The 10016-nt window shown below is 50.3% G+C and overlaps 1 protein-coding gene across 1 annotated transcript; it reads left to right on the top strand.

Annotated features, from left to right (window-relative positions):
• The first annotated feature begins 669 nt into the window (after positions 1-669).
• NKX2-2 (NK2 homeobox 2) lies at positions 670-2976 on the top strand. The gene is made up of 2 exons (XM_063300189.1): positions 670-1002; positions 2386-2976. Exons 1-2 carry the CDS (start codon positions 675-677, stop codon positions 2943-2945), a joined length of 888 nt encoding a protein of 295 aa, XP_063156259.1. The 5' UTR covers positions 670-674; the 3' UTR covers positions 2946-2976.
• The last annotated feature ends 7040 nt before the right edge of the window (positions 2977-10016 follow it).

Below are 10016 nucleotides of genomic sequence, written 5' to 3'. Positions count from 1 at the left end.
GAGGGGATATTTCAGAAGCAATTTGTCAAAACGTATTTTCAAGTATGTGGAATATCTAGCTACTTGGATCGCCTTTGTATGTAAATACTGTGTAGAAAAGGCCCTCCCCATCTTTGTAATTAATTGACACGTTACACCACTCATCATGTGCTACAGCACCAATGGTGGAGGCTTGCCTCCCTCCCCAAAAAACCCCGCAATTTCACATCTGCGAACACTGTCTTCATCCACTTGACTCCCAAGACCCGCCCACACGTGGCCAACCTTTTGCGTTTTAATGCATTTTACCCCCCCCCCTTCTCCCTCCTCTCAGCAGGTTCATGTACGAAGACCAACCTTATATGGACAGCCCGCCTCAGCAATGGCTTGTTTTTTTCAAGGAGGCACCACCAGCGCACTGGGCTTAAAGCAGACCCTCAAGTAAACGCACGCTGGCATTTTTCCTGGAGTTACAAAGTCTTGAGGAAGCCCCGGTCGCCCCCTTGGGTTCCCCGGCTCCCCGCCGCCCAAGCCTGAAACAGCAGATAGTATATGCCTAAAGACGGCAGCTGATTTTTGTGTCCCCCCCTCCGCCCCACACTGCCACCCCCCCCCAGCCTTTCCGTTCTTCTTTCATCCCCATCCCCCAACCCCCCTTCCTTGTCCTCTCTCCCACCCACCCCCTTTCCCGGTGAATGTTTGGCGAACCAAGAGGATTGACAAACTGGTCCTTCAAAGTTTCCTGCATAAAATTTGACCAGAATATGTCTCTAACCAGCACAAAGACCGGCTTTTCTGTAAAGGACATCTTGGACTTGCCTGACACCAATGACGAAGACGGATCCATCGTGGAAGGGGGGGAGGAAGAGACGGAGGGTTCGGAGTCCCCCCAAAAGCCCGGAGTTTTGGGGACAACCGCATTGGACGCTGTTCAGACGCTGCCTCTGAAGAACCCCTTTTATGACAATACTGATAATCCCTACACGCGTTGGCTCGCCACCACCGAGAGCATCCAGTATTCTTGTAAGTAAGCAAACTTACACGCTGGGGTTCCCTCTTATTGCGAGCCTGCCCCCACCCCCGAGACCCGGATGAGTCGGGCTCGCTCTTACTAGTTTTTCTCCGCCAGACTGGTTGTCTCTTAAAGTCCTTTTTGAAATAACTAGGTGTCGAGGGCTTCCTTTTCTAAAGATGCTAATAGGATAAATAATAGGATTGAATCCTTATTTATTTAGGGGTTTTGAGAGGAGGAGCGAGGAATAAGAACTAAACCCATCCTAAACAGATTTTAAAACTCCCCTTCAACTCAGCTGCTTTCTCCTCTTCTCCCTGAGTCCTTCTCCCTACTTTTCTAACTAACAGAGCATGCTTTGTGGGAAAATTTTGGATGGCCTTGCTTTAGACGTTTGTAAATCGCCCCAGGCTCTGCTTGATCAAAGAATGGCTTGTTGAATTGTCCTTTAAAAATCAATCCACGTAGCCCAGAAAGAAGAAATCCATTCTGTTTGTTTTTAAGGGAATTGTCCAAAGTCCAAATGCTGTTTTAAGCGAAGACGGTTCAATCTATGGAAGTTCTCCTGCGCAAAACTGCAGTGCGCAGGAGAAGTGTGGACTGCGCTCACTATGACTAGTAAAAAAAAAAAAAAAGGTCGCTCCAGCCCATGAGATTCATATTTCTGATGATTCTATGTTAAACGTCCTGAAAATTACTAAAATGGGATTTGTGTTTAAGCGTTTTGTCTTTATCTTTCTTTTGTATTTCTGTGTATAGCTTTCCATGTGCTCTCTATGTGTACAACACACAGAGAAGGAAAAATAAAACACACAATAATCACAGAAAGGGAGGGAGGGAGAAAGAGTGTGTTAAAAGAAAAGGGTCGCTCCAGCCCATGAGATTCGTATTTCTGATTATTCTATGTTAAACGTCCTGAAAATTATTAAAATGGGACTTGTGTTTAAGCGTTTTGTCTTTATCTTTCTTTTGTATTTCTATATGTAGCTCTCCATGTGCTCTCTATGTGTTCATCACACACAGAAGGAAAAATAAAACACACAATCACATAGAGGAAGGGAGGGAGAAAGAGTGTGTAAACATGATAAACAAACATCGGATGTCGATGTTAGGCGCAACGTGCCACCCAAATGTTCAAAGAGGACGCAGGCTTTCCCCTTGCAGACCCATTCGGTGGCGAGCAGGCGCCTTTCCCGCTGAGGGAGGGAGCGGGAGCGCGCGCCCACTGGCAAAGGGCCCCGGGACTTTCCTTTCTCAGGCCGGCCGACCAGCGGCCGAGAAGCAGCAGCGCCTGGCGGGACCCCGTGGTGGGGAGGGGGGTCTGCTCTGCTGTCCCACCCGACCGCCCCCCCCCCCGCTCTTCTGAGTCGTTTCCTTTGTGGCTTTCCCCACAGTGCACGGCTTGACATCCAGCAACTCCCAGCAGGACTCAGCGTCCAAATCTCCGGAGCCTTCCGCGGACGAGTCTCCAGACAACGACAAGGAACCTTCGAGCAACGGCGACTCGGGGAAGAAGCGGAAAAGGCGGGTGCTTTTCTCCAAAGCGCAGACTTACGAGCTGGAGAGGCGCTTCAGGCAGCAACGGTACCTGTCGGCGCCCGAACGGGAGCACCTGGCCAGCCTCATCCGTCTCACCCCGACGCAGGTGAAGATCTGGTTCCAGAACCACCGCTACAAGATGAAGCGGGCCCGGGCCGAGAAAGGTATGGACGTGACTCCTCTCCCCTCCCCGCGCCGGGTGGCCGTGCCGGTTTTAGTCAGGGACGGCAAGCCGTGCCACACGCTCAAAGCCCAGGACTTGGCTGCCGCCACCTTCCAGGCGGGCATCCCCTTCTCAGCCTACAGCGCCCAGTCTCTCCAGCACATGCAGTACAATGCCCAGTACGGGTCGGCCAGCGCCCCCCAGTACCCCTCAGCGCACCACTTGGTACAAGCCCAGCAGTGGACGTGGTGAGCGCGTGGGAGGCCCAGGACTCGCGGGAGGATCGAGGGCCGGTCCGACTTTGGGGCGGGGGAGGGCCAGGGCTGAGCTCGGGAGCTGGACGGGGAGGGGGCCTGCTTCTTCCTTCTTTGGGGCGGGGGTCAGTTTCCATTCTTTGGGGGTGTTTTGTGCGCCATGTTTACAAGAAAAAATGCGACGTTGCTAGTGGTCTTGTCTACCTACAACGACAAATTTTAAATAATTATAAAGAGAATAAAAAGAATAAAAACGTAATCCTGTCGTGATTTTTTGTAAAGCATGCTTTGTGCGATACTGAAGCTGTGGTCCGTGGTACCATAAACCAAGGAATTAAGATTTTAATATGAAAAGAGAACTTTATTTCTCAAGATGGAAATAAAATTCTGACAATTATTAGCCATTCTAAGCTATCAGTTTGTAAATATATTGCTGTGTTTTAGGGCAGACTTTATTTTTGGTTTGTTTCACATCGGACAGACTTTTCCCCCAAAACTACAACTGTACAGAGCCAAACCTGACAGAACACACACGTCTACACTTATTATGTGCATGTGTGTTTTTCTCCATACATCAACGCGTGCGCGTTCGCACGCTTATAGGATCCGTTTTCATAGAAATATTGCGGAACAGCAATATCAAATATATATTGCTATCATAGGTGTTTTAATAGTGGTGCACTTTGTTTGGGTTTTGCTTGGGCTTTTTAAGCCCACGTTAACGACTTTCTTGTTTCCGAAGCAAAATAGTGTCTTTTTCCTTCCTCCCCTTTCGTGAAAGCCCTCCATCATTTCGGGTTTGGGCAGGTTGGTTATTGGGGAGCTTCCTAGGAATTAGCGGTAGTTAAATTAAATCTCTTAAAGTTTGGCTCAGTTTGGGTAACCCGCTGTAGGAGAATGAGATGTGCCTCTTCGGGTGAAGTTAGCTCTAGCCTGGCTCGGCAGCCAGAAGGCCCGAAGCTCGGAATCGTAAAACCCTGGAGGCAGAACAAGCGGGGGGAAGTTTCCTTTCCCAAACCGGGTCTTTCTTCCACCACCTAGCTGAGCCTTGCCCCGACCTCCCTTCATAAATGCAGACGCCCCCCACCCCACCCCGCAGGGGACAGGATCTGTTCTTGTCCTCTTTTTCCACCTTCCACCTATTCAGGTTTATTTACTACACAGATCAAGAAGGGGAAAAAAATCAAATCCCACCCCCGCCGCCTCGGCCTAAAAAGTAGAGGGGAAGGTTGCGATTCTCAAAACAATTCCATGTTTTTATTTTCTCCGTGGGTGATTTGTGTGGTTCGAAATTTTGAGAATCGTCATTCTGGAGCTTGTGCCCCGTTTATGGACTTCGGTGAGGGAAGCCAAAAAGGTACAGGAAACCTATTTAAGAGCGATCTCTCTTTTGGCGTTTGAGTCCCAGCCACGCCTCTTCAAGACAAGACATTTTAGGCTACAATTTTCTGCACGTTGATTCGGCCATCAGCAAGACGGAGCGATGCAGGACGTACGTTTGAGCAAAATGGCCAAGGATTGCCTTTTCATGCTGGATTCTTTCTGAACAACCAGGGGAAGACGACATATTAGATACAACGTTTTAAGAGCGCAAAGACAAGGCCTTCCTAGCCAGAGCCTGCGAGGTCGCCAACTGCCGGAAGGCGGGAAGGAGCGTCCGGAGAGGTCACTTGACGCAATCTGGGTCCTTCCGCCAATAGATCAGAGAAGCCAGTGGACCTCTTGCCTGGAGGACGAGGCCAGGACAAGCTCGTCTTTGAACTCTGCCCCTTTCCGGAGACAGTAGCTTTTCCCGCGGCTCAGCAAACAACTGGATCCGCCCAAGGGGCACTCGGAGCTCGGAGCGCGGTCACAGCGGAGCTTCCTGCCAGCTGCTGGCCAGAATTCAAAGCAAATACTGTACGCGTATCTGGCGTAGAGATCTGGGCTGCGGCGCGGCCCTTATTGGCGCTAAAGACCTATGGGCGCTGAGGCCCGGCACCGCTTCGGAAGGCAAGCGACCGAGCACTCCGCTGCCTTCTCCAGCGCCTGCAGCCACCTGAAGTAGTGGAAAATTGGCCCCCTTCTCTGCTGGACCCTCCTCCCCGAAAAGACCTCGCGGCTGCTTCTATCTCAGAGAAGGAGCATTCGAGCATTCCGCTTGCCTCCCCACAGCCGTGGGCCCGCAACTTCTCTGGAGCTTTGCGTGGAGCGGGACGGAGAAACGCGGAAGGTTTCCCAAATCGTGTTTTAGCTGAGGGCCGAGTTCTCTGGGTCTCGCTCGCCAATTCACTGCAGGCTCGTTTCCTTTTTTTCTTTTTTGAGCAGACCATACTCCGACACGCAGCTCTGCAAACACGAGGCCCTACTAGCGGCGGTCCACCCCACAGCTACCGCGGGGCTCGATTTTGGCGCGCCCCATATTCTTCCCTGTATAGCGAGGGGCGGGGAGACCCTCCCGCTTGAGTTCCTGCTAGGTCTATCAAGCTGGAGGACTGTTGTGTGGCCCTAACCCCCCGTGGCCTTGCACTTCACACGCCGGGGACGGCGCGGGAGTTGGGGGGAGTCTATCTTTGCACAATATACAGTACCGGTCACAAAACAGCACAATGGGGAAGGCTGGGCCTTGGGGATGTTAGAGGCGTGCATATTAAGTTGAGAGGAGCAGAGAAAGAGCCGCAGAGAGGGGCAGGATGGAGAGATTCCCAACCCCTCTTCCTCCTCCTCTTCCTTTTTCTTGGTCCTTTTAAAACGACCACCGTCGATTGGCGCATTTGGAAGGGGCAAAGCATTCCCCGAGTCCGGGGGAAGTACCTCGGGTTTTTGTTCCGCCTGTCAGTTGGTGCCATTGTGAGCCACGTTGTACAGGCGGTCTTCCATATGGACAGCTGGGCCGGGAGAGGGCAGAAAGAGACGTTCACAAAACCCAAATTGTATCCGCTTTTCAAAACCAGCATTGTTGTCTGTGAAAGGAAGACGAATTAAAAATTCGTGCTATATCTATTCTCGGGGAGGAGGGGGTGGAGAAGAAAAGGCAGGGAGAATCTCTTTTCTCCTTTAAGAAAGCAAACAAGGCCTCTTTTTCTCCAGAATCCCCTGAAACTTCGCATGTAGTTTCACAGGCAGGTTGGCGCCTGCATCTCTGCAGAACCTAAAATACGACCTTAGCCCTGACACTGAAATTTTAAAAAGTCCGCGATGCCCTTCCCTGTCCACCTTCCCTCCCCCCAGTGCCTGTCACGGTCCTTCGTTGTCCTTCGGTTGGTAACCGGTGTATCTAAAGGTTGAGCCTGCCCAGGGTAGAGAGAAGAAGTCCTTCACAGACTCTGTACACCACAGCTGGATAAGGCTGCAGGGCCGCGGAGGTAGATTGGAGGTCGGTACGCTGTTTTTTCCCCGAGAAATTCAGAACCCTCCAAAGCATTCCAGAACGAACCTACGAAGTTCCCCGGATTTATGAGAGTGATCCGGTCAAATGAACCACAGACAACCCGAGTAACGGGAAAGATAAGCCTCCTCTTTCAGCCTGCCTTACTCATAAAGCCTGCGCTTGCAGAGTGGCCGGCTTTGGCGCCCCCTCCCCCTTTCAACGACGACTCTTCGGTTTCCTTGGCGCATCTTTGGAAAAATATTTTTTTTAAAAAGGACTGGGGTTCAGCCGCTACCAGTCTCTTTCTGGGTCTCTGTATCTCACAACAATCTCTCGGGGAAGCTCCGTGTTTCTTTTTTAAGGATGTCTCTCATTCGTACATCTGGAGATGATCCTGAAAACAGAATGTTCATGTCCACTCATGGACAGAATTCCCATAGACAACAAAACTGCCCATCCCCAACTACTGTCCCTCGGACTCTGGGGATGGCAACTCCCGCCATTCCAAGCCGGCTTGACCATAGTTTTCTGGGAAGATGGGAGTCGTCCTTCAAAGATCTGCAGACCCCAGAAGAAGGCGGATGAGCAGAGTTAAATCCCATGAACGGACGTCGTTCAGTTCAGCAGTCCGAAAAGTGCCGACGAGGAAGTAAGTCCCATTGTGTGAAGGCCTTGTCCAGTGAACGTGACCTGAGGTGAAAAATTCCGGTTAATTAAAATCTTATGTAGAATTCGGGAGATTCCAGTTCATATCCCAACGGAGAGACTTTGAGACAGTCAAGTTCTGCCCGGTTAGCCTACTTCACAGGATTGTTGTAAGGCTCAAGCGGAAGCTGAACTCCACAGCCCGCCTTGAATTCTTTGGAAAAAAGTAGAGTATAAATGTAGTAAGTACATGCTTCACTTTCGAAGGGAAATTAGGAATATCAATACAATGAATTACAGTAATAGTGACATCGATGGGCTTGGCGAGCCCCTCCTTTGCGAAACAAACACCCCCGGAATCGGACTCCGGTGGATCTGAAGCGCTTGTGCGCTTAACGGGGTGATGGGTTTGGGGCAGGCGAGGCCAGGCACAGCCAGGTGGAAAGATCTCTTTCGACGTTGGAGCTGGAACCCAGAAACCCGAGCGGCTACGTGGCTTTGCTTGTTTGTGCCTTGTTAACCGGGTGGCTAATAAATTAGCGGGTGTGGGGGCGGCAAAGGAAGAAAGCAAAGGGTACTATTCAGGAGTGACCATGAAAAAAGAGGGTTTGGGCGAGCACTTTCTTCAGCAGCGGACATCGCGCTGAATCCGATTTGGGGGGGTGCGCTGCGTCCCTCTTCTTTTCCCTTCTTGCTGTCTGTTGCTGAATCCTCCCCGCCCCGCTCGCCTCGCCTTCCATAACCCCTCACTGGAGTGGCTTATTTATCGAGTAGAGCTAACTGATAATGAGGCTGTGGGTGTTTGTGTTGAAAAACAAAACCTTTAAGCTTGGGAAATAAACGACCTATTGACTGTTAGGCTTAGTTTAGACCTGGTGTGAGAGTCATTTATTTATTTTATTTTAAAAGGAGGCTGTTCAAGAGCTTTGGTGGTCAATGAAAAGCTAATCCAATATTTACCAAGGAAAAGGACGCTGCCCGCGCGATTGCCGGCGGGAGGAAGTATCGAGGGGAGCGGAGGACGGCGGGAGGCGGGCGCGCTCCAGCCTAGGCGTCGGTCCGCAGCTTGGAGGGCTCCCTTCCTGCCCCCCGCGCCGCCCTTGTGGCTTCCCGCGCATTGCCCGGCACCAGCAGCGCCCATGCGGAGCGATGTAGTAGCAGATACTCGTGAAGTGCTGGTGTGTATTAGATATTGTATTGAGCAATATTTCAGGAAATATGTACTTGTGGCGTCCTAAGAGCGACACTCTTGCTCTGTCGATAAATCAACCCGCTTTATCCTAACATCTGCAAATAAACTCTCTCTGATCTCCCCCATCAAAAGAAAACAATTTAGTTTTATTGCTTCATTTCTCCCTCCCTCCCTTCCTCCCTCCCTTCCTCTTGGAAGCCTTCTTCGATTATAAGGCTGTTATTAATAAAGCGAGCTAGGCGAGCCTTAATCGCCTACAATCGGTAGGGGGGGGCGGCGGAATGGAGAAGCCACCGTCAGCCTCCCGCCAGAGACACCTTTCGCCACAAGAGGGCACTCGAGGCTTTCCTTTGGCCGGCTGAAGACACGCGCTCTCCTTTTTCAGGAAATACTTTCTCAAGTCGAACTGGACTCAGGTGACTGAGTGGATACAGCACATCCGTGTTGTTTTCTTGGCCGCCCTGCGAAAGTGGTTGCTTTGCCTTTGAGGGGAATGTTTTCGACTGCCCGGTCTAGCCTACAACCCTGGGCTTAGCTGTGGAGCTCAGCCAAGATTACCTAGGTGCTGCTGTCAAATGCAGGTCCAGGTCCAGGTCCAGACCCAGCTTCTGCAGATCAATCCCCCTTTTCCTTCCCCCTCCCCATCATGCACAAGAGCAGCACAAAGCAAAGATACTTTGCTGATGAATCCACAGAAATTCGTAGCCATCGGAGGGATCCATGCACATGCCAACTGACTTCTGGCAAAGCAGTCAGGAACCAATTCACTTTTAAGGGAGAAGGCAGTGGATGGGAAAATAGTGAATATAGCTGTGAAGGTTTTCAAAGGTGAGAGCACAGAACTTCCTTTTGGGTAGCGAGGCAGCTGTCAGCCAGAGGTTCGTTTTGGTTGCCTCTTTCACTCTCTAGGGCCACACATGGCTGAAAAACACAGCATCTGGCTGTGTTAAAATACTCCCAGGCAAATACTCCCAGGCATAATACTCTCAGTTATTTGACTGAGCAGGCAAAGTCAGAGCCTTTTGGAAAGTTCATGAGAACCAGCCTTCAGCTACAACAAGCCCAACTGGACAAGATGCTGCCCCTAATGAAAGATTTGCATCATGTTTGCCCTTGTTTTGGTGGCTGTGACAGAAGACAAGCAAATGCCAAAATGAGATGGCTTGGCATGGGATTCATTCTTAGAACAAATCTCTTCTCAGTTCTTCGGGTGGTTTAGGGACTGAGCAATTCACTGTTCTTGTAGTTGCAGTTTCCAACAAGTGGGATCTGCCACAAAATATTGCGATATGAAGTGGTCCCCTCTTCCAAAGTGTTCCACTCCATTCCTCACCCATTTTTCATTCCTTGCCCAAATAATTGGAATGCCATTTCCCTGCAAGTAAGGAATACTGTCCTCAGTCCCCTCTGGATGCTTTTTTGAAAGGAAGGGGTTTTCCCTTTCCATTATTTTTCTAACATTTTCTTGTACTCATGCAAACCTTTGGTTTCTCCCAAGCTGGCTGATATCTCTGTTTGTCCATGGACTGGGCTCTTTGGGGATACTGGGAGTGTTAACCTATCTACTTTGCAAAGGCTACTGTAATTATTATGATCATCTATATAAGGGGTGGAATACACCGTAGGATACACCTGGGAGAGAAAAATACTCCATCCTCTGTCCCATTTACTCTGTGAAATGCAGTGGCTTACCTTGTATTATGCCGTTTCTTTCCTGATGTAAATGGCTGAATATAGTGCTTAGATCTGCAGTTTTGTTTCTGTCACAGCAATTATTTAAAGGGGGGGGGGGGAAGTAGCTCTGCAGCCAACCATGAGGGGGCACTACTGGATAAGGAGAGAGACTCAGAAGCAGGATGTGGTCTAATTTAAGACGACATACA

This window comes from Candoia aspera, chromosome 3 (genome assembly GCF_035149785.1).
Source record: "Candoia aspera isolate rCanAsp1 chromosome 3, rCanAsp1.hap2, whole genome shotgun sequence".
Taxonomy (NCBI): Eukaryota; Metazoa; Chordata; class Lepidosauria; order Squamata; family Boidae; genus Candoia; species Candoia aspera.
Note: the sequence above shows the minus strand (reverse complement) of the source record. Positions and strands in the feature narration are given on the sequence as shown.

Coding starts and splice junctions, on each gene's coding strand:
- NKX2-2 (XM_063300189.1), top strand. CDS start 675: ATGTTTGGCGAACCAAGAGGATTGACAAACTGGTCCTTCAAAGTTTCC. Junction 1,003..2,385: donor CGAGAGCATCCAGTATTCTT/GTAAGTAAGCAA, acceptor CTTTCCCCACAG/TGCACGGCTTGACATCCAGC.